This window comes from Eurytemora carolleeae, unplaced genomic scaffold, assembly GCF_000591075.1.
Source record: "Eurytemora carolleeae unplaced genomic scaffold, Eaff_2.0 scaffold1316, whole genome shotgun sequence".
Classification (NCBI taxonomy): domain Eukaryota; kingdom Metazoa; phylum Arthropoda; class Copepoda; order Calanoida; family Temoridae; genus Eurytemora; species Eurytemora carolleeae.
The window spans coordinates 66,439-92,049 of record NW_019397204.1 but is presented as its reverse complement, the minus strand read 5'-3'; the positions used below and the strand labels follow the sequence as shown (position 1 = coordinate 92,049).

Sequence of the window (25,611 nt, the reverse complement as noted above, 5' to 3'; positions counted from 1 at the left end):
CAATGCACTGGAAATCTACCAATTTATTTCAGACCAATAATTGTTTAAGGTTGAAACAGGAAAAGAAAATTTTTTTTGAGATAAAGAGGCATTTTCAAATTCGAGGACAGTCCCTTTAAATCCTCTGATCTGGGAATTAATCAATTCAAACGCTAATTAATTCCAAGTTTTGCCCTAAACTTGTTTTCTTTTGAAAAACCTTTTGAAAGCAAACATCATTAATTCACAAGACTTCTGTTTAAAATACAGGAAACTTCAAATCTTTTAAAGAGACTGCTCACGATTTTTCAAATCCGGGTTGGGACTTTATTGGCCAATTTTTTAGCTTTGGCATTTATTGAACAATTTAAGTTTGCCATAACATGATGTGATTGATTGATTTCTCTGAAACAAACTGAGTTAAAAACTGTGAATAGTCTGTTTAATATAGAAATTTGAATTAAAATCCTCTCGGTTTGAAACTAATCAAATTTCTCTAATCTTCTAAAATCAGATGAAAACATATTAGGCAAACAAAAAGGATTAGGGTTCAAAACAGGGTTCAAAACAGGGTTCAAAACAGGGTTCAAAATAGGGTTCTATAATATTTTTGTTACGATATTTAAAGAACCTATCTTTTAGTTCCTGATTTCGAAATGATATCATCAGGTAATTTGAAATTTTTAACGGAATATTATTGATATCTATCAATTTTTGTAACCCTTCGACTAGGCTAGTAATTCCAAATAAACTGTTTTAATAGGTTGTTTTCAAAGATATCTGGAATAAAATATCAAACTTTAATTTTGTTTGAAAAAAATCGAAAATTTTCTTGTGATTGTCAAACAACTAATAGTAAAAAAGTATGCAGTTGCTTTCTTGCCAGAGACTTAAATTTTCTTATCTGAATATTTTTGCAACCTAATAATGTACACCTTTGATATTTTAGACTACATAAAGTACATGTACGAGTCATCAGAAGAAAATTCTTTATAAAATATTTATAACCAAATTAAAAAATTAAAATCAAAAATAATAAATTGTAAAAAAACAGAAAGTACGAGACTGCAAACCATGCCAAGATTTGTAAATCAAGAACAGTCCCAACTTCTCCTGGAGCAACCAGTCTTTCAGTCCTAACACCCCTAAGATACCTGGAGCCCAGTCAGTCCCCACTCCTAGAGCAACCAATCTTTCAGTCCTAACACCCCCAGGATACCTGGAGCCCTGTCAGTACCCACTCCTGGAGCAACCAGTCTTTCAGTACCAACACCTCCAGGTTACTTGTAGCCCTGTCAGTCCCCACTCCTGGAGAAACCAGTATTTCAGTCCCAGCACCTCCAGGAAACCTGAAGCCTTGTCAGTCCCCACTACTAGAGCAACCAGTCTTTCAGTCCCAACTCCCCCAGGATATCTGGAGCCCTGTCAGTCCCCACTCCTAGAGCAACCAATATTTCAGTCCCAACTACCCCAGGATACCTGGAACCCTGTCAGTCCCCACTCCTAGAGCAACCAATATTTCAGTCCCAACTCCCCCAGGATATCTGGAGCCCTGTCAGTCCCCACTCCTGAAGCAACCACTAACCAGTCTTTCAGTCCCAATTCCCCTAGGATACCTGGAACCCTGTCAGTACCCACTCCTGGAGCAACCAGTATTTCAGTCCCCACACCTCCAGGATACCTGAAGCCTTGTCAGTCTTGGATTCGGACACAATGGTATCACATACAAGTTCCGCTCAAGGTTTCAGGATAAGATCAACAGAAGGAAACAGTGTTTAATATATAGGGGTACCATTAGATACAGACTTTACAGGGGATACGATATACAGTTTTCATTTAATTTCAAAGGGTTAAAAAGAATTGTAAAATTAGATTTTGTGGCAATAACTCAATTCCTTTGAATATTTTAAAAAAAAAATTTTAATTTTGATATCTTAACATTGCTGAACCAAAGTAGTGTAAATTTTTATATCGCAATGTGTAAAGTGTTAAACATTTAAGTTGGGATAAGAATAAATATTTAAAAACAAATTGTTGTTCAATTTCTTTTGTTTCATGATTTTTGGTGTATTTAAATTTTTTACAGATGTTTTTTTAAAATTTTCATGAATTGTCATATATTGAGCTTGGAATTTTCATTAAATTGTAAAATTATCAATTAATCTAAATACTTTTAGATAGATTAAAAGTTAATGATTGTAATTTAAAGTTAAATGAACATTAAATTCTACATAAATGGGACACAGAATTGTATCAGAAATGGAGAAAAACGTACAAACCTTTCTTTTTTCTTAAAACATATTTACGAAAACGTTAAAGAATTACCCTACTACTATATAGCTGCATTTAATCATATCCTCTGTAATATTTTCCTCCTTTAGTACTCAGTTTTTCGATGATATTAGTTTAGAAAAGCAATGCTCAAACTTTGAAATTTATTAAACTATTATTATGAATATATGTTTTTGCGAGAAATTTATAATTTTTGATGTTGTAAACATATCTGCAGTACAAATATTGTGATGAAATGGTTAAAACACACGACAAATCGGCTTTTTACAAAGACAAAAATATATATTTGTCCCTTTTATCATTTGATTATTGATTGGGAAAAAAATAATTTTTCTGTAACCTTCACTAGTATTTTTGTCAATGTCTTCATTGTATAACTTTTATAACTTTTTGTTTTATAAAAAATTTGTAATTTAACGTGTATTCTGGCTTGATGATAGAATTATTATTAAATTGCATGATATTTAGCTGTGTAAGATCAAAAAACGCACAACTCAGCGTTGAAACGGTTCAACGGAAGCAATAAGTTTCTAATAAGTTTCTGACATTGTTTATTATTTATATAAAAGATGAAAATATTTTAAGTAACTTCTGTATAAATTTATGTATCTATAGATCTTAATTATTGGATTTAATTACTTATATCTTAATCAATTCTGTCGTCTCTAATTTCATACATGTGTTATATAAAGCCAAATCAATTAGCAACGGTTAATATCTGATAGTTGAAAAAGGAAATTAAGAATTTGAAATGCATTTAGAGAGACACAAACTTTAGATCAAAATTATCAATATTTGGCCTTTTATTATACAATCTATTTATCTACAAGTTAATAGTCTAATGAAAGTTCTGACTCAAACATTTGACAATTCTGACGCTGACGACTTTGAAAGTTCTGACTCCATAAATTTAAAGTTCTAACTCAACCAATTAGAAGTTCGGACTCAATCAATTTCAAGTTCTTACTCCATTAATTTAAAGTTCTAACTCCATTAATTTAAAGTTCTAACTCAACCAACTAGAAGTTCGGACCCAATCAATTTAAAGTTCTTACTCCTTCAATTTAAAGTTCTAACTCCATTAATTTTAAAGTTCTAACTCCGTCAATTTAAAGTAACTCCATTAATTTAAAGTTTTGACTCAAACAATTTAAAGTTCATGACTCAAACAATTTAAAGGTCGGTTTCAAACAATTAGAAGTTCGGACTCAATCAATTTAAAGTTCTAACTCCATTATTTTAAAGTTCTAACTCCATCAATTTAAAGTTCTAATTCCATCAATTTAAAGTTCTGACTCCATCAATTTAAAGTTCTGACTCCATCAATTAGAAGTTCGGACTCAATCAATTAAAAGTTCTGACTCAATCAATTTAAAGTTCTAACTCCATCAATTAAAAGTTCTGACTCAATCAATTTAAAGTTCTAACTCCATCAATTTAAAGTTCTAACTCCATCAATTTAAAGTTCTAACTCCATCAATTTAAAGTTCTGACTCCATCAATTAGAAGTTCGGACTCCATCAATTCAAAGTTCTAACTCCATCAATTTAAAGTTCTTCGTTCACTAGGACAGACCCAACAAATAATAAAATAATCAAAATTGATTACAACTAAAGCTAAGGATGCTGGTTTAGTAGAGAGTTCTAGAATACTACCTTGTCAAGAGTGTACCAGGGAAATAAATTTAATCAAACAAAATTCTTAAATTATTTTCTTATTTTTTTATTCTTTTGCAAAAAGAACTTTGCACAGGGGTAACCAGAAAACAATTGAATGGGACGACGACATTATAGCAATACTTAAGTGTAATAGATAATGTTACAAAGCAAATAGTTTTACTAATTCTAGTTAAATGGGTCTGTTTACACTGCACAATTGAGGTGTTGATCTCGTGCTCAAAGTTAGAATTTGATTACTAAAGTCGTCTTACTATTCCAGAGTTTTCTGGTTATCCCTGTTTAACGAATCTATTATGAAAGGATAAAAATATGCAAAAAAGGTTAATTTAAATTAGAACTCAGATTTCAGAGATTGAAAATTAAATTTAGCAGCAGTTCAGGAAACATTACATCAGTTGATAACTTTCCTGACACGGAAAAACTTTTTTACGGTAATTGAACCAAGCAAACACGGCAATTGTCAAAATCCTTTTAACTGAAAATGATATTTATAAAGTGCAATGTCTGGTTCACAATAGTACCCTTTTTTGCAGCAGAGACGAGATGAAAGAATATTCCATTATAATTTGACATAATTTGATGGTTTATGAATCGATTGGGCTGAACTTTTATGTGGACACTCATTGTTGTTCGAGGGATGTCATAGAATAAATTAAAAAAAATTCTCCAAAATTTGTTTTCTTTTTCCACGGGCAACGCCGGACCCTTCAGCTTGTATAATAATACAGGGTGTCCCAATAAACATGGGAATTCAGTGACGAATTCGATATCGTCTTTTTAAATAATTCCTTGATTTAATAAAGTGATACCTACCGAGAAAGCTGTATTCTGTAAGAGTTTCGTCTGCTACGTTCACATTTTGTTTGTTAATGTTTTGACTGAATACGGTTGTACTTAGTAAAACAAGAAAATTGCAGTATACAAACAGAGTAAACTTGTCAGTCTTCACTGTTCATCTTGTGGGGACATTATAGACACATCTTTACAGTCTTTTACCCTTTTCATAAAATAAACTCTAGCAGACATAATAATATTATGGCTTTTTAAATTAGGTATTACAATGCTAATTCATAACAAAGACGATATCCAATTCGTCACTGAATTCCCATGTTTTTTGGGACACCCTGTATAATACAACCAAAATACTAAACTCTACTTGGTAATGTAATATTTAATAACTTTAGTGACATAGAAGACCGTAAAATACCTTGAATTCGTAAATGTTTGTATGGAAAAATTTAGAAAAGTGAATTTCGCTTTCAATTCCTCATTACTTGTATGTTTCTCTTTAATAATTTTATGTTTCATTTCTAATTGTCCCTTTAAATTTACTTTATGTTCATTGTAAAATTATAGTGCTTCACTTTAACAAGTTCAATGCTGAAATTCAATCTATATAATTGTATTCATCAATTGGACAATTTAAACGATAAATTAATAATAATTTAGTGTTTATATTGTACTTTAGACATCTTACCTTAAGAATGTCAATTTATGCCGATCAGAAGGATTTTGTATTAAAATATTAAAATATTCTTTATCAAATTATTCGTTTAAAGTGTATTTCATAAAATGAGCCTTAAACTGCTGATGACGAACATCTGATTTTAATTTTTAGCAATTTTCAAATACAAAATTTATATACAACTTATATACAATTTATAAAATGTCGTTTTCTTAACCCACTAACAATGGAATGCTGCAGATATTTAGTTTTTTGATTGATAAATCATCTGGAGCTCTTTAAACTGTTTTCGCATTTTTCATGGCTAATCATTTATTTTTACAATTACAATGTATTAGGCATGATAAAAAACCCCTTTGAAAAAAATTTCTCAAGACGACATTTTATAAATTCTTCCGATTTCTCCGATGTTTCGGATTTTGCATTTCTCAGAAAGAAGAAAGAACACTATCGTTCCATAGTTTTATGGTTAGTGGACCGCTATATTTCTGGAGAAAAATATTAAAGACTTTCTATCTGATAAAGTAAATTTAAACGTAATCTAAAACCACCTTCCTTTGAAAAAGAGCATGTCCGATGCACTATACTATGACTTTAAACCTTTTTCAAATAAACGTGGATAATATTTTTCTAGCTTGAAAGTGCTAAATTCTAATAATTTCTCCGTTGGTTTTCCTGCACGAGTCACTGTAATTGTAGAGAACCCACGAAAGAAAATAATTTGTTTTAAACATTATAAATATCACTATTTATTTCAACAGATACAGCTTTTAAGGATTTACCATTTTGAATCAGACAATACGGACATACCACTCAATAAATGAAGGGTCACTTAAAATTACGTTAACAGCTACATTCAGTTTGAAAATATAAATTTTATCCTAGATCATAAACATTTCCGGAATAAAGAAGACGACATGAACAAAGACGACATTTTTAACCCGAAGCCTGTCTTGCAAGCTCTGCCAGAAAATGATTCTGTAGAAAATGGTAACAAAACAATAATAATAACTCCCGTTTTCCAACACCCCCTGTGTTTTTTTTCAAAATAACTTTGAAACGGCTTACATTAGAACAACTTCTTCACTTTTTAAACACCATGTATGGCATGTAAATGTAACCAAATTTTGCCAAACATTTTTTTTGGGGGGGGATACATAGGGTTGGTAGTAGGACAGTCAAAAGGCGGGTCGGTTTTTCAAAAAATCAGAAATGCTTAATAATAACTGTTATTTAAGCTAAAGGGCTAAAATTTATAAACTTGAAAAACTCTTGAAAAATGTATGTAATATCATGTGTCTCATGTTTATATTTGTCAAAAAATAAAAATAATTATTTTTAAAAATTTTTCCGACATAATTTTTGAACTTGTAAAGTTGGACTAGGAAGATGTATAACACCCCACTGTCTTAACTCTAAGGGCAAAATCGTACAGGGGGTTTTTAAAACACGCCCCCCCCTCCCCTCCCCTTTATTAGACAAAAATAGCTCTGCCGTGATAGGGTTAAATAAACCATCGAAATAATTTTTAATTTTTTATTTAAAATTGTTGCATTACGGCCCAATTCACAACTCTTAAACCCTCCCTTTAGGCTAAAACTCCTTTTTTTTATCTAATAATTTATCATTTCTGCAGGTTGAGCTCCTTCACAAAAGAGACTTCCGGATTAGCTGAGGAAAAACAGGAAACATGACAGTTGGTGAATAGTTTGAAATGTCTTCTTTCATAATTAGTTAAGTTCTTTTCTCTTAAAATTGATTTCAAAGTAAAATATATTTGAGTAAACGATTTTGCTAACGATATACACTGCTTCTTCTATATATAATATTATATATAGAAGAAGCTATAACATTCAAAACCTTTCGCCAACTGTCATGTTTCATGGGACACCCTGTATATCCGAGCTAACCAAAGGTCCTGCAGTTTCGAATTTGATATAGAAGAAGCTATAAAATTCAAAACCTTTCGCCAACTGTCATGTTTCATGGGACACCCTGTATATCCGAGCTAACCAAAGGTCCTGCAGTTTCGAATTTGAGTGATAACACTACACTTGAATTCAGGTTTACAGTTTCTTTAGATTAATAGAATTTAATATTTTCCATTTAATTAGGATCAGTAAAAGTTGAGATAACGTACTGCAAGAATAACGATGAGTGCGTGGATACTAACATTAACACTAAATATCTGAAAAGGTAAACAATATCCTAGTTTACAATATCAGCTTGCAAAGATATTTTAGTGAAACTACAGTGGTCAGCATATATATCAATACAGGGTCGGTTACTGAAATAGTGATATGACACGATAGCAGTGACTGATACCACCCAATGTATTAATTCAGAAACTATATTGAAATATACGCCTCTGTTTTATATCACCATTTCAGTAAACGATTTTGTATTATATATTGTGACTACCATAAAAGTTTGAGAAATCAGATCCTTTGCTTTATGTATTTTTAAGATTTGTATAAAATTCTTGTGGTCTAAAAATGTTGTTTCAATTTCAAAGAATGGAAACAATTGTTAATTCCGATGGTTAATTGTTTTTCTTCAAAGATTCAAAGACACGAACATACTTTTTGAGCTGCAAAAAAAGCTAATTAAGTTTATTGAATTACAGAAGATTTAAGAGAAATTTGGATCCTGGACTATGTGAAATGGAAATTTTTCTCAATGTTTTCGAAGCAAATATGACCTTGTGCCTTCACTCTAGAAAATTTAAGGTCAGCAGATCCACCGAAACAAAATGGAAATAATTTTTTTATAGTTTTGAAAATTCTACACATGGCACATTTTTTTCAAATAAAGAAACTGAACACTTCTTACCACAAAGGAATTGAGTTTTTTGATTTCGAGTTTGTGACAAAGACTCAATTCATTTCAATTGCCAAATTCCAAATTATTTTGCTACTCTACTTGGGTCTTAAAATATTTGTAATAGCAAAAACTATTTTTTTGTAAAGATTTGGTTTTTTCAAATTATTTTGAAATTTGAATTTTAGACTGCTGATATTGTGAAGGATAAATACAATGGGATCAACGTTACAGTTTTTCAGGGTTGAACATTTGAGAGATATTTAAACATTTTTAGGGTTAAACATTTGAAAGATATATAGACATTTTTAGGGTTGAACATTTCGGAGATATATAGACATTTTCAGGGTTAAACATTTGAGAGATATATAGACATTTTCAGGGTTGAACATTTGAGAGATATATAGACATTTTCAGGGTTAAACATTTGAGAGATATACAGACATTTTCAAGGTTGAACATTTGAGAGATATATAGACATTTTCAAGGTTAAACATTTGAGAGATATATAGACATTTTCAGGGTTGAACATTTGAGAGATATATAGACATTTTTAGGGTTGAACATTTGAGAGATAAATAGACATTTTCAGGGTTGAACATTAGAGAGAGAGATATAGACATTTGAGAGATATAAAGACATTTGAGAGATATATAAACATTTGAAAGATATATAGACAATTTTAGTTTTTTTTATTTTATTTTCTATCTTTTGATTCTATTTCAATACTTATATTGTTGTTAATCTCATGAACGAAATAAAAAAAATCATTAGAATTATTTGGTTTAAGTAACCTTGGTTTTATCTCGGGATGAATACTACTCGATCTCAATAACGTACGACTATATAATCACTTATAAGCTTAAAACCTTTAAACACATCCTCCTTTAGTTTATGCAGAAATTCTCATTGATTTGAATAAAAAAGTTTCTATTAATCCTACAAAGTTCATTGTAGATCTTATATCTTCAACATTAAAAGATTTTTATTTTTATTTGAAAAGACATTTCGGAACTGTAGTTTATAAGTTTGCTTTTATTTAATTGTGAATTTTTTTTTTACAAAAAATAAAATTTAATAATTTAAAATCCTAAAATGAAATTTAATTTTCAACATAGTGTGAAGTTGAAATGAAATCCAACAAATATTTTAATCTACATTATACCAATTTTCTTCACAATACTAAATAATAACGCGATAAACACGAGACAATTAATTTATTGAATAATAATAATAATAAAATGAATAAAATGCTGTCAAGCTTCTAGCAAGAACCCTTGATAACATGGAGAAAAAAATTTAGTATCCCTTTATTATCATACAGTTGAGCCACATTAATCAATAAATAACATTCAAATTCGTCTTCAGTTGTCTTTAACATGGGTCATGTGGGGTGTCTGTCTGTTTGTCCGTCTGTATCCAATAAACGTTAAAACGGCCGAACCGATCAAGACCATATTTTGTATGGATGAAAGATGACCGGGGGGGCAAAGCATATCACTTTATAAGGTCGCAATTATCAAATCAAATATATATATTTGTCCCAAGCCAAAAACATAGAAAATATCATATTTTAAAACATATTTATAAACTTGAGACGGGGAGGCATTGATAGCCAGGGGCTGTTTAACACGCAGCCTCCCACTGGAGAGTCAGTTTTTGCAATGATGCTGACTTGAAGAAGAGGTGCTGCTGGATGTCATGCTGCTCATGGGATGGAGGGAGCTGGAGCCACTGGAGAGGATACAGTTCATAAACGTACAGGAATCCGTCAAGGAGAGGTCGGATACCTTCATTCTCGGGGTGGAACACATAAAAATAAATGAGAGTTAAAGGGAGGAGCAAGAATTACAAAATAGTTTTTCACATTGAAAATCTTTAAGATTATCGAGAAGTTTGGCTTTTAACGATTGTTTAAAAATGGATTTTTGAGCTATTTCTTTAAATTCAGACGAAAGAAAATTCCATGCAGTGGGAAATGAGTAAAAAGGAAATCGTCTAAGAAATTCTGTTCTTACTCCCGGCACATAAAAGTCATTTAAATTTCTCATAAAATAAAGGTTTCCATAAAGTGAAGCATTTCTTACAAATAATTCATCAAAAGAACTAGGCAATAGAGAATGATTGAACAAATGCATAAATTGAAGTTTTTGCTGTAAGATCAGCTCAGGTAAAGGTAAAATACCTGTGCTATAAAATAAAGGCTGTGTATGAGAGCATTATATTTAGACTTGGTTATCAATCGAATAGCAAATTTTTGTTTCTTAAATAAAAGATTTACATTTTTCTGGCTAGTACAAGATATAATTGGTAAACAATACAAGAAATGAGGATGAATTAAAGCATAGTAAAGATATTTAAGGGCTGATGAAGTCAATATATGTTTAGCATTTTTTAATGAGAACAAAGACTTTGAAACTTTTGATGTAATAGATTTAAAATGGAAGTCAAAAGTCAAATTCTCATCAAGATAAACACCGAGGATTTTAAATGCTGGAACTTTCGATTTATTAGTAATTCTTTCAATAGGAAATACAAGAGAAGGGTTAGAAAGAGTATCAGAATCATTGTTATCAAATTTGAAGACGACATCAGGAACATGCTTTCCTTTGGAGTGAAATATCATAATTTTAGACCGCTTATGCTCAATTATGATATTTTTTGACTCATACATTTCTAAAAATGTTTATTATGATGAAGGAAGAAAATGCATCAGTAGAAATACCACTCAGGTCAAAAACTTAATTCTTAAAAGTTTGAAAAGTTAGGAATTTTTTTATTTTATAATTTTTTAGTACTCTTGAACTTGAGTATATTGTAGGGTATGTCAGAGAGGAACCATACAGGTAGGATGTATGTATATAGATATATATGTTCATGTATATTTTGTATATTCACAGAAATTTGATTTTGAAGAGCTGTTAAAATTTAAAACTTTCATTTCATGTTTTGTTAAAAAGACATTTTCAAATTCAAATTTTTAATGATGCGTTTGGCCTGAGGTTGCTTTATAAAAAAACGACTTTCATATCTGAATTTAGAAAATTGCTGATAACAAGGTTTTACAGAAACTTTTTTGAGAAATTTAACTGTTTTTTAGCGCTTTATAGACGATTTTGAATAGTGTTTTTTGTTGCTATATTTTGCATTAAACCTCGATGGCCGGTTGGCTAAATTCCATTTGTTTTTAGTTCTATTGATGGTTACCTAATAGAACATCATTTCTATGGAGTTATCTACGTACAGGTGATTATAGATTATGATTAGAAAATAAAAAGTATATATGGTGCCCCACAAAACATGACAGTAGCAAGACAACTTGAAGGTCGTCTTTAAACTTTGTGTTACTTTGCGACAGGTGTTAACATAATCTTAAAAGTAGACTTCTTAAATTTTAGAGTTTATAAATTTCCATGTCGTGGTTCACCGTTTGTGTGCTTTCAATATTACCGGAGACCCCTCTGTTTTTTTCCCTAGTACCACCACTTCCATTATTACATTTTCACATGGCTTAGTATTTTACATTATTTTTTATCAAAAATATAAACTTTGTGAAGAAACAATCTCAAGAACTGACGAGGGTCAACCCAGACCGAAATATATTTTCAATAAATTTGGAACTAACGTCTACTTTTTTACTACTACTACTTTTTAACCCGAAAAAGCCATAATTTTAATGATTTTGTAAAAATAGGAGAAAACCCAATAGCAATATTTAATAAACAAATTACCAAATTTTTATCATGATTGTAAGAAAATTCATTAATTCATTTATGTTTCAGAAAGCTCTATCTCTAAATCTGACCATAGGAGAAACTGAAATGTGCATTTTCATATATTTTTCTATGCGCACAGAACTACATAACCTACAAATCAAGCCAATATTTTGCTTTGTATTTTTCTTCTTGAATGTAGATGTAAGATTTTGTTCTCAATGTGAATTAAATGATAATTGGTGAAGTAACAATTAAGAATGATTGGACTTTTTGTAAAATTTTATAAATCTAAAAGACCTAATTTTTATGTAGTGTGCGAATAGAAATCTTTTGTAAAAAAATTATTTCGGTTCAATATTCATTACAAAGGAATTGAGTTTTTGTCACAAACTCTTTGCATTTCAATGTCAGAGACCTTAGATATTTCAAATTATGAATTATTTTAGATCAAATAATAGTAGTTTGAAATATCAAAAGTTAACACCATCAGGTTGCAAAGATATAGCGATTTTAAAATCAGAAATTGTGGCTAAACTCAGTTCCTTTGACAAAAACGTTTTACAGCATTTTTATAATGAATTTTGGCTATTGAAATAGACAATGAACTGGCTTTATTCATAAATTATCAATAAATAGATTTAAATGTTAATTTATTAGTTATACTATTAATACTTTTTAGGACCATGTTCACTACTTGGAGTCCAGCTTGAAGAAGTCAATAGACCTCCATGTTTATCTAGAAGGACTTAAATCCTTCATCCCAGCAGGACTTATAAATCAAACTAAGGTCTAGAGTATATTATTGGAGATTATTATTTCGTTTTTCAATTCTATTCTTTTAAATAAGATTTATTTAGAATTCCTCTTGTCAGCCCAAAGTATGTGAGTTAACGTTAGTTGCAGATCATTTCTTCTATGACGAGGTGAGACTATAGTTAGTTTATTGTACAGAGTTAGCAGGATATACAGACCATAGTTAGTTTTTTCTACAGAGTAAGCATGATATACAGACCATAGTTAGTTTATTGTACAGAGTTAGCAGAATATACAGACCAAAGTTAGTTTATTGTATAAGAGTCAATAGGATATACAGACCATAGTTAGTTTATTGTACAGAGTTAGCAGAATATACAGACCAAAGTTAGTTTATTGTATAAGAGTCAATAGGATATACAGACCATAGTTAGTTTATTGTATAAGAGTCAGTAGGATATACAGACCATAGTTAGTTTATTGTATAAGAGTCAGTAGGATATACAGACCATAGTTAGTTTATTGTACAGAGTTAGTAGAATATACAGACCAAAGTTAGTTTATTGTATAAGAGTCAATAGGATATACAGACCATAGTTAGTTTATTGTATAAGAGTCAGTAGGATATACGGACGATAGTTAGTTTATTGTATAAGAGTCAGAAGAATATACAGGCCATAGTTAGTTATTGTATAAGAGTCAGTAGGATATAGAGACCATAGTTAGTTTATTGTATAAGAGTCAGTAGGATATACAGACCATAGTTAGTTTATTGTATAAGAGTCAGTAGGATATAGAGACCATAGTTAGTTTATTGTATAAGAGTCAGTAGGATATACGGACGATAGTTAGTTTATTGTATAAGAGTCAGTAGGATATACAGGCCATAGTTAGTTTATTGTAAAAGAGTCAGTAGGATATACGGACGATAGTTAGTTTATTGTATAAGAGTCAGTAGGATATACATACCATTGTTGGTTTATTTAATTTAAGTAATCAAGATACACAGACCATATTTTTTATTTTAATTTTTGGATTACTAAAAAATACAAGAATATCATGATTGTATTAGTTTTTGAAGTCTAGAAATTAAATAAAAAAATTGAAGAATTTTAATATTTTCTTTAAAACTTTTCAAATAATAATTTCAGGTTGGTAAAAGTTCCCTTCATAATACTGTTATGCTTATGCTGTGGCATGCAAAGGAAGCAAACAGGTTGGTTTATATAGGTCTAGGTCTAGGTCTAGGTCTAGGTCTAGGTCTAGGTCTAGGTCTAGGTCTAGGTCTAGGTCTAGGTCTAGGTCTAGGTCTAGGTCTAGGTCTAGCTCTAGGTCTAGGTCTAGGTCTAGGTCTAGGTATAAGTATAGGTCTAGGTCTAGGTCTAGGTCTAGGTATAAGTATAGGTCTAGGTCTAGGTCTAGGTCTAGGCCTAGCTCTAGGTCTAGGTATTTTTTTTATTTTTACAAATTCCACAAAAATACTAAAAGTTAAATAACGTTTTTTTTCATTTTATTAGATTTTTCACAATGGCTGATTTTGATTCTGACGGTTATAGTGATTGCTTTGGGTAAAATTATTTTAAAAATTATAAAATACTAGGCGTCAGGGCCCTCCGCGCCCATCTTCTATTTCAATTGTGGACATTTTCCCTTTGTAATGAATATATAACAATAAAAAGAATGTTCATGGATGTTATTAAAAATGTGGTGGATTTTAAAAATTTAATTAAATTCGAATTTTGTTGGAGGCTAATTAGGGAGTTTTTTTATCATCCATGAAACTTCCCTTTGGTTATTTGGGCCCGATCCGTTCAAATTCAAATGATGTTTAAATTGGATACAAACAAAGACTAGTAAAGTAAATAAATAGATTTTTTTAAAGTAAAAAAACTACGCCGGATAATTTTCAAAAATAAATATTTTTACTTCTGACAAATATTAACATGTGACACTTGTTATTATACATCTGTTTTTAAAGTTTTTTAAATATATAATTTTTAGCCTTGTAGCTAAATTAATAAAAAAGTTTGACTGTTCTAAAAAAATTAATTTATCTTAAAAATTTTATTTGTTTTAAAAATCAATCAGCAAACATAAGATAAAGAATAAACAAATAATGCCATAGCATATGTAAAGCAATGTAAAATTTGACATAAAAAACTATGTCAACATAGAAGTATCGGATTTTAAATAATTTTAGCAACATTTTTTCACAACTATGAAGTTAAAAAGTGAAGAAAGTTCGGCGTTCTAATGTCAGCCGTTTTTAATTTCTACTGAAGTCTCATTAGTGTGTTCTTTGTTCAGAATAACTGTGGGAGAACTTACAGTGTTTACTACCAAGGTAAATATAAAATGCATTTTTTTCAAATATTCTCATTTTTTTTATGAATTTACAATTAGAATAATTCTAGCGATAGATGTACCTGATCTAAGATTGGCCAGAGAAATTTCAGTCAATCTTGAAAGCTATTTATTTTTAAACCATTTGTTGGATTTGGATTTCAAAAGGATTTAAGAATTTCAGAATAATAGACTTCGATTGAACTTGTGTAATCAAGAACAATTTTTTTGGAATAGCTCGATATATTTTTTTTTAAGTAATTGAACAAATCTTGCCACTATGAGAGCACATTTTTTTGTAGAAGAAAAACACACTTTTCTAACGAATACTGACACAGTTTCTGTCATAATTGAGATAAATACGAAAAAACGTTAAAAGTGTTTTTTTTAGAATTCAACAGCTAATCTACTGAATGAAAACTATTCACAACCTGAAGACTTTCTCAAAAGATTTTCTAGGTATACCAAAAATAAAATATCGGGACCAAACTTATAACTCAGCTCATCAGATTTTTTTTTTAAGAAATAACTTTTTTGACTTAAATTTTTACAGGGTTACTCATAAACAGTGAGACTTGAAGACTTGTTACCTTAAACAAAAATGTTTAATCTGTTCATCTGCCTTGAAGAAAGTTTTTATATTATTTCAATTTATTAATTAACTGGGAAGGTGGATTGTAAGCGTAATTTCTAATGACCTTTAATGCAAAGATGGCAATTCCTGATCAAGATTACTCTTAAAAGTCTTATTTGATTAAGTATGAATAAAATGTCAATGGTTGTAAATTTGAGAATACTTTTTAAACCTAGAAAAATCTTCCTCATCAATAGGGGGCAGCAGAGAGGACCAATTATACTTGACGTCACAAGTGTCAAATATAAAAAATTTGCTCACATTAGTTGACATATTTTCCGAGATTATATACAAAGTGTAAAAAAAGAAAAAAAGAACACATACAACTGCATTTATTTCACTGTTATATAAGCATTAAAATTATCACTATTATTTATAATTTTGTCGGAAAATAAAACTGAGTTGACACTTGTGACGTCAGAATACAGTTCTACTCAAATTCTACGTTACCATCTATTGTACAAGAATCCATTTGAATGTTTCTAATCCTGTTTAGATACAACTTTGACGGGTACTGTCTTGGAGCTTTGTTCACAAGTAGATCATTTGTTGATTTAGTTTTAGGTAAAAATACTTAATTTGATTGCATAATAAAGAATGAATAAAAATTACAAGAATAGAGGGTGTGTCCATGTCTATTTGTTAATGAGAAAAGAGGGTGTGTCCATGTCTATTTGTTAATGAGAAAAGAGGATGTGTCCATGTCTATTTTTTAATGCTGACAGAGAAAAGCGCGAAAAAAGTATCAAGATAGTTAGAAACACCCACTTTGAAAAGATATTCCTGAAAAAAACTGCTAATTTTCTTTACAATTTACTTTTTCTTCCTCCTAATTAAGGCGTGCTCTCCCTGTAATATAAATAGTTTGAATATTTCTTTAATTATAGCACTCTACCTTTTATAAGGTTTGAATATTTCTTCAATTATAGCACTTTACCTTTTATAAAGTTTGAATATTTCTTCAAATATAGCACTCTACCATTTATACAGTTTGATTATTTCTTTAATTATAGCACTCTACCTTTTATAAAGTTTGAATATTTCTTCAACTATAGCACTTTACCTTTCATAAAGTTTGAATATTTCTTCAAATATAGCACTCTACCATTTATACAGTTTGAATATTTCTTTAATTACAGCACTCTACCTTTTATAAAGTTTTAATATTTCTTTAATTTTAGCACTCTACCTCTTATAAAGTTTTAATATATATTCTTATAGTTTGAAAATTTCTTTAATTATAGCGAACTCTTCCTTTTATACAGTTTTAATATTTCTTTGACTATAGTGAACTCTCTCTTTAATATTGTTTTAATATTTCTTTAATTATAGCGAACTATCTCTTTTAACTATTCTAGGATTGGCATGGAGGGGGACATTAGTCCCCGATGGGGTGGGAGGAGCCTGTCAAAGGAAACAAATAAAATCTTTTAAATTAAAAACATCATTTATTACATTGATGATACAATTAAACACTTTATCAACTCTAATAGCTCAGGGAACTAATGTCTCCTGTAGATTGGAACTAATGTCTCCTGTAGATTGAAAGGCCTGCTTTATTTTGAAACTGAACTTGTTCTATAAAAGTCAACCCACTCAATTTGAAAATATTAAACAAAGCTAAGCTAGGTAAGTATAGTTTCCAGCTCTATCACCATTTTCTTTCTATTTTAAGCATTTTTTCCTAAAAAGATATAATATCTTTAATATGTAGAAAACTAGGTTATTTTCTTAACAATTTTAGTTCTTAAAGTGGCAATTAGGTTTATAATGTATTTTGAGATTTTAGTCGAGTTCGAATAACTTCCGATGTAAATCCCTATAGTTTCAATGCACTGTTTGTCAGCTTGAAAAGTAAACAGGACCAGGTACTAAAGAGATTATCAGCGAAATTTGATGTAAACCTTTATTTTAAGATGGCCATCCACGATTCACAACAGAACCCTTTAAACCATGATGTAATGTGGAAGAAAACGCCATCTTGTTTTTTCTTAATTTTTTTCAAATAATCAAAAATGGGCTATTGTCCTTTTTGCAGGGAAACCACAAAGAAAAAAAAATTGAACAAAAATGTTCTAATTAATCTAAATAATACTTTAGAAGACAAAGGTTTTAAGGTTGCACTTGAAATTACCTTTACTGTCCCTCTTGCAATAAGTGTTGTTTTTTGCTTCTAGAAATATGGCTTGGAATTTAAATACCTGAATCAATTTGACATTTTTACTTGGTTTGTGCTGCACCACAAATCCTTAAGTCACTTTTGATGAGAAACTACAATTGAAAATAATCATTTTTCAAATCGTAAAAATGGATATCTTATTCATTCTTTAAGATACAAAGGTTAGAAGGTTACCGGTGTGAATCATAAATGGCACTCTACAGGGAAATAGAAAGACAACTTTTAGAATCAAGTTATGACTTTAAAGAATCCCATGTGCATCGGACACTTATTCAGTGATTCGTTAAGTGTCCAGTAAAACTATTGGCTTTGTAACAACATCAAATACACTTATGTATTGCTATAAAGTCGTCTTCCTATTCTGTATGATTGTTGGATCACTTGAAATTACGTCAACGGTCTATTTAATTTAATGTCCTCTACAAATTATTAAAATTGCGACACATTTAACACCAAAAGTGGATGTTTTAAACATATATCGTATTAAGCCAAGTTTTGCACTTATAATTTCTTTCTTTCTTCTGCCAATCATTTGTTGGCCCGACTTTTAAAACTTATACTCAACAATTCTTATTTCATTTTTTTAGAGGATTCCGATAAGAATGGGAGTTTTAAACTTTGTGCACGAAATTCTGCATAGTCTTGGGTAAGTAGAATGAGATTGCATGGTTAACCTTATTCCGACTAACGACTGGTTTTCCCAAAAAAAACTTGACCCCCCCCCCTGTATATTTTCTTATTGGGATACAAGTTTATAACATTTGATACGTTTTTGAAAGCCTTGTACTCTACTTCAAAAATCTGCCAAAAAATTGCTATTTTGCAAAAATCATAATTTTTATTTCAAAATCTTATTATTTAGTAAATGTGCAAAATTTGACAAATTATTCATTTTTTAAAGCAACTGAACCAGCGAATTTAAAATGGCCAAAAGATGCACAGCGAAAAATTGCTGTTTCTCATGCTCAACTGACGTTTCTAAAGTTTTAACTTAATTATAAAAATTTGGCGAAAAAATGCAAAAAATACCGAATTTAAAAACAAATGCAAAATGCGAAATTTTGCAACATTTTTTTCGCATTTCAGGGAAATTTTCCTTTGCTTTCTCTTCATTCATTTTTGTGAAAAATGCGAAATTTCGCTTAAAAGTTTGTGAAATACAACCCAAATTTTGGATTTTTTTCGCATTTTTTTCGCGAAATGTTTTGTTTCCCAGTTTCCAACATGATTGCTTTTTTACTATAACGCGAATCTACGCACAGTTAGACAAAATTATTTTCATTTCACGTAATTTTGTGGAATTATGCGTAATTAGCAAAACCTCATTTTGCGAAATTACGGCGTAATTTTGCCTAATTTCTAAATAGTAATTTCGCAAAATTTTGTAATAATTTCATGTAATTAGCGTAACTTAAATTTCGTGAAATTACAGCAAAATTTTGTGTAATTTCTACTAAGTAAGTATTTTCGGGAAATTTTGCAAATTAGCGAAACTTTCATTTCTCAAAATTACGGCGTAATTTTGTGTATTTTCTTTGTAAGTAATTTCGCGAAATTTTACAATAATTACACGTAATTGGCAAAACTTTAATTTTGAAAATTTTCGACAAAAATTTGCGAAATTTTTCGATTATTGTGCTTTATTTGAAAATTTTTTAAATTCGCTTTATTTTGTAAAATTTTGAAGCATTAACTTCTAAATTTAAATTAGAAAAACTAACTTACTTAGGAAAGTAATGAAGCTCAGGTTAATCAGAACTTTCAGCCAATACATTATTCATGTAATTTTCACTTTTTAGGTTTGACAATCAAATTAAAGTTTAACAATGGGCCAAAACTTTATTTTTATAATCAAATTAAACACATAATCTATAAATTTTCTTCAATATCTAATAACTCGTTAATATATCAACCTACTTTCTTAAGTTTAACTTCCCTGTTTCAACATTTTTTAAAATAAAATTGTCAAAATATGTCCCAAAATAATTAGAAGGGAGAAAGCTAAAAAAAGCCATGTTTAAGTAGATTATTTTAATTAAAAATACTTGTAATAAAAATCAGTCAATCCTTTAAATAAATCGCTAATTGCATTTCTGAGAATTAATATGTATTTTACTAATTAGTAATTTCAGAATGTTTACTTAATTTCGCGTATGTACGCCTTAATTACACGAAATTACGTATCTGTCATTACCAGGTAATTTCGCATAATGCGTGAGTAAAAGAAAATGGTTACACTAATTTCACGTAATTACGCGTTTTTTAGTGCTAAACATGATCCTGAACCAGCTGAGAGAGAAGACTGTACTCCACTAGACAAGCATTTTAATGGAAGATTTCTAATGTCTAAGGTAGGAGATGTCTTCTATTGTATAATTACAGTTGTCATCACATGGGATTTTTTGTCTTTTTCCAATCAAATTGTTGTTAAAATTTAGAATAAAGTTTCGTAACTAAAAAGTATACATCAAAGGCTTTTCAAAACGTCTGTCCTTAATTGCTGTTGGTCTAAATCCTTTTTTTTACCACCAAAAGCCTGATTTCAGTTTTTTTAATCTTTTTTAAATTATTTTTTTTTGGAAAAAATTGTAAGAAACTCCAATATATGTCAATGACGGTCATAAACTAATTCATTTTTATTCTTCAATAACTGACATACAAGTGTGTGTTTGCTTTCCAAAAACGGGCATAAAGTGTTTTTGTTTAGTTCTCCAATGACGGGCATAAACTGAACCATGCAATAATGTCACCATGCACTAAGGTACTCCTATCTTATATCATCTTGATATTTTACTATTTTACTAATAGTTTTTAATCCCCAGTAGTGTAAGTAATGTTGTGGGTCCCACTCATTGCAGATTTTGATAAGCTACATTTGTTACAGAAAACATATTTTGTAAACTCTACACCGGGTAGTCCAGACTGGAATCCAGAGTGATTGTAGTTCTTGAGGGTGGTAAAATGTAGATAATTGAATATTTTTGTAGATACTTAGATAGACATTTAATATGGATTGTAAACACGGATTGTATACTACAGTACATTCAAGTTAAGTTGTTTGTTTAAGTTAATAAAAGTATGACTAAATATTGCATGGTAAAAAGGTGCATAAACAATTCTTCTTGTAAAAATGTGAGTTTTTTCAAAATACAAAAACATTGTGCATGGCTAGACCTTTTAAGGTTGGGAGACTCCACCACATATCCCTCAAGTTGTATTTGCTCAAACCATTTAATAAAGGAGATATTAGTCAAGGAAAAAGGCCAAGTTTAAAGATAAATTCAACACCATAGCTTTCAACTTTGGGTGAGTATAAAAATGAATTTACAGTATTGTTTAATTTATAATGTTTTATTTAATATTTAACATAAATTTTAAAAAGGAGTCGCAATTAGAGATGCTTCATTTGTTAAATACCCATCCAGTTGAGTTTTTTTTTCAGTTGAAATTTGAATTTGTTCGTTCACAGAAAGAAAATTTAAAATTTTTCAATTCCATAAAACCCCCCTTAGAAATACGATCACTCTATATACAAGTGTACAGTGTTAGATACGTAAACATATTGTGATGTACACAACCGACCTCTTTATTAATTAATTAAAAGGGAGGTCAGTTCTTTACCTCTTCGCTTCCTTTCTCTATGGAATGCATATATGTAGTAAATACCCTACTCTCCAGAATGGTTTCTCTAACCAGTATCTATCCTGATACAATCTAGTTTCACTAATTCTATCAATGCCTTAACTAGGACATGATCTTGAGCTATCAATGCCCCGAAAAGGACACGATCTTGTAAACTATCAATGTCTCAACTAAAACACAATCTTTATGACTACTTTGGCATGGACTATCAATGTCTTAACTAGGACACAATCTTCACAACTACTTTGGCGTTGACTATCAATGTCTTAACTAGGACAAAATCTGCATGACTACTTTGGCGTGGACTATCAATGTCTCAACTAAGACAAAATCTTCATGACTACTTTGGCGTGGACTATCAATGTCTCAACAAGGAAACAATCTTCATGACTACTTTGGCGTGGACTATCAATGCCTTAACTAGGACACAATCTTCATGACTACTTTGGCATGGACTATCAATGACTTAACTAGGACACAATCTTCAGGATTACTTTGGCGTGGACTATCAATGTCTCAACTAAGACACAATCTTCATGACTAATTTGGCATGGACTATCAATGTCTTAACTAGGACACAATCTTCATGACTACTTTGGCGTGGACTATCAATGTCTCAACTAAGACATAATCTTCACGACTACTTTGGCGTAGACTATCAATGTCTTAACTAGGACACAATCTTCATGACTACTTTGGCGTGGACTATCAATGTCTTAACTAGGACACAATATTCATGACTACTTTGGCATGGACTATCAATGACTTAACTAAGACACAATCTTCATCACTACTTTGGCATGGACTATCAATGTCTTAACTAGGACACAATCTTCATGACTACTTTGGCGTGGACTATCAATGTCTCAACTAAGACACAATCTTCATGACTACTTTGGCATGGACTATCAATGTCTCAACTAAGACACAATCTTCACGACTACTTTGGCGTAGACTATCAATGTCTTAACTAGTACACAATCTTCATGACTACTTTGGCATGGACTATCAATGTCTTAACTAGGACACAATCTTGTAAACTATAAATATCTTAACTAAGACACAATCCTCAAGACTGCTTTGGCTTGAAATTTAAATGTCTCAACTAGGACACAATCTTCATGACTAGATACTATTCTGTTTATAAATAATCTTGATTCAGGAATCTGTAAATGCGGTATTGAAAAACTCCACTAAACTAACTTGTTTGCAGTTCCCAATGGGTAAATGCACAATACTAATTTGATCATTGTTATTGTGAACCTCATTTTTATGAATTGTTCAGTATTTTAAAATAATTGAATTATAGAGTTAATCAATTGAAATGTTCAAATGTTGAAAAAACTAAGTGGAAAGAATAGAACCAAACAAAAGTTTGAAATACTAAATGTCTATGATATCAGGTTCCACAAACAGAAGGATAAAAAATAGCACTTGATGCAAGTATTCAGTTTCTTTGTGTTTACAATTATTTTTTTTAGTCCCTCTGTGTTTACAATTATTGTTTGTTTAGTTCCTTTGTGTTTACAATTATTGTTTGTTTATTTTTTTGTGTTTGCAATTATTGTTTTTAAGTTCCTTTGTGTTTACAATAATTGTTTGTTTAGTTCCTATGTGTTTACAATTATTGGTTGTTTATTCCTTTGTGTTTCCAATTATTGTTTCTTTAGTTCCTTTGAGTTTACAATTATTATTTGTTTTGTTCCTTTGTGTTTACAACTATTTTTTTAGTTCCTTTGTATTTACAATTTTTGTTTGTTTTGTTTTTTTGTGTTTACAATAATTGGTTGTTTAGTTCCTTTGTGTTTATAATTATTGTTTGTTTAGTTTTCTTGTGTTCACAAATAATGTTTGTTTAGTTGAGTGTTCACAAATAATGTTTGTTTAGTTGAGTGTTCACAAATAATGTTTGTTTAGTTTTCTTGTGTTCGCAAATAATGTTCCTTTAGTTGAGAATGTTTGTGGAAACGGATTCCTAGAAAAAGGAGAGGAATGTGACTGTGGAACTGTCTTCATGTGCACAGCTACAAAGTAATTTACAAACCTTATTTGTACAGTTATACAGTAATGCACAGTTATGTACACTTTTCATGTATACAGCTTCAAAGTAATGTAAAGACCTTATGTAATATAAATTGGACATTGAAAATCCTAAAAGATTGCTTTTAATTTTGTTGAATGAAAATCAATAAATATTATAGGTTCTTAATCAGATTTTAATTTATATTATATTTCCCTGTAGATCATGTTGCTCTGGACCCGAAGGATACGGCTCAACACCCCCCTGTGCCAAGAGGTACACACAACTTTTATTTCCGCCCTGACAATGTGACTCCAATTTTTAACATTAAATCTTTGTTTCAAATCCTACATAATTTTTCACAACCCATTCTTTCCCACTGACCTTTTGATACAAAAAAGATGTTTTGAACTATTGATATGTAATTAAACAAGAGGAGTTTTGATGCTGCAAAGCCCAATTAGTAATTTGAAATTTCAGGTTTTCATCGTTTGTTTAAGAATAATTTCGAAAAATTTCGTTCATTTGAAAGTTTTGTATTGTGTATGAAAATGCCCTCCTCTAGATGCTTCTATCTCCAGTTCAAAAGTAGTAACCGCAAATAGATTGTTGGTAATTCCGGTAAAATTACGATGTTTGCGGAATAGTATGTATGTTCAAACAACTTTCAATATTTTTTGTTTTTTTTAGAAATTTCCTGAAAGAGTGTGCATCCTGAAACTGGAAACCCAAAATATATGACAAAGAAATACTATTTTTTAACTAGATTCATGAATCAATTTTTCAACTAGATGCAATTGACAGCCTAATTATATTTGTTTTTGTCACATTATTTAAAAAGATGCAATACTAAACACGCATGTATGTGTTGTCAATATGTGAATAAAAATGTGAATGTGCAATAATGTTTTTACGTTATTTTCACACAAAAAAAAACTTAAGTATCGATTTGTTGTCTATTCTTAAATATAAAGAGATTGAAACACACTGATTCTTGTTCTCTTATAGTATGTTTGTATATGCATTATACTATCCGAAGACCGTACTGCCACAGAATTTCTTGAGTTTTTTAGGCTTAGGATTTACAACCCTGGTTGATCAAAAACTTCAGCTCCTTGATACTTCTGCAGACCCACATCCTTTGTACCAGCGACAAATACCTAGCTATCTCAAATAAACCAATTATTCCAGGATAATTCAAATTTAAAAATTTAAATCTCAGTTAAATTATCCTAAAATGGCCATCCTAGAGTTTCTCGAGAAAAAATTAACAACAAAAATTAACAATTTTATCCTGTTGAATATTGGCTTTCCTTGTTAAAGTTGTTTTTTTTTTCATAAAAACTCTAAACTAGTAAAGATTATAAATAATTTTAAATCACTAAATAATATTAGAAACCTTGCAAAAAGTTGAATAATACGAAAAACTGTAATCTTTTGTAAAACTTTGAGAGGGCGGACCGGCCTCCTTTAAGAGTATGTTGTTGTCACAAAACAAAAACAAGAAAAGCTGGACATTTCAGAAAATGCATGCCTGACATGAATTATGTATGTCACCCATTTTCTGAAATCAGTGTTTTTCAATCTCTTCCACAGATAAAGATGAAAAAGCTGTATTAAGATTATACTGCATTAAGATGGAAAAAAAGTGAAACATGAATTACAGGGGATTTGAGGACTGGATCTGGGACTAACAGATTTGTCAAGTCTCTTGACACACGGCACTAGACTTAGGCCCCATTTAGTATAAGGCGGCTTTGCTGGACTCTGACCCTCGAGTTCTGGAATCTCAGACTATAAACTCTGGCCCCACATCGTTATCTTCCTGACCTTTCCTTCCCAAAGCAGAGGAGTTGATGCCACTTTCTATGAGGCTTTGTCTCAACTAAAGATATTGTTTGTTAAGTCTCCTTTTATATCCTGTGAGCTAGTGTAAGTGCTGTCAGCCTTTAGGGTCCCAGATAAAGTTTACTGCCATTAAATAATCAACTACAATAGGTGACAACAGGGAAGAGAACCATTTATACAAGTTTCATATATTCATAAAACAAAATTTTCTCATATTTGTTGTCATGCTTTCCAAGATTAA

At 30.3% G+C, this 25,611-nt stretch overlaps 1 protein-coding gene across 1 annotated transcript; it reads left to right on the top strand.

The window, feature by feature from the left end:
• The first annotated feature begins 3,914 nt into the window (after positions 1-3,914).
• LOC111712714 (disintegrin and metalloproteinase domain-containing protein 10) lies at positions 3,915-24,424 on the top strand. The gene is made up of 25 exons (XM_023487413.1): positions 3,915-3,945; positions 4,331-4,381; positions 6,301-6,405; positions 7,530-7,611; positions 8,042-8,144; positions 8,424-8,478; positions 10,937-10,967; positions 11,031-11,081; positions 11,427-11,481; positions 12,631-12,738; positions 12,809-12,874; positions 13,856-13,920; positions 14,222-14,272; positions 15,012-15,048; positions 15,439-15,506; positions 16,178-16,245; positions 17,040-17,094; positions 17,471-17,549; positions 18,448-18,506; positions 20,127-20,211; positions 20,568-20,621; positions 22,665-22,725; positions 23,452-23,533; positions 23,745-23,798; positions 24,213-24,424. Exons 3-25 carry the CDS (start codon positions 6,333-6,335, stop codon positions 24,238-24,240), a joined length of 1,470 nt encoding a protein of 489 aa, XP_023343181.1. The 5' UTR covers positions 3,915-3,945; positions 4,331-4,381; positions 6,301-6,332; the 3' UTR covers positions 24,241-24,424.
• The last annotated feature ends 1,187 nt before the right edge of the window (positions 24,425-25,611 follow it).

What these genes read in the sequence shown, in the direction of transcription:
- LOC111712714 (XM_023487413.1), top strand. Translation starts at nt 6,333, where the DNA reads ATGAACAAAGACGACATTTTTAACCCGAAGCCTGTCTTGCAAGCTCTG. An exon ending in AACACTAAATATCTGAAAAG is followed by an intron (nt 7,612 to 8,041) that starts GTAAACAATATC and finishes ATTGAATTACAG; the next exon opens with AAGATTTAAGAGAAATTTGG. An exon ending in GAAATTCTGCATAGTCTTGG is followed by an intron (nt 18,507 to 20,126) that starts GTAAGTAGAATG and finishes CGCGTTTTTTAG; the next exon opens with TGCTAAACATGATCCTGAAC.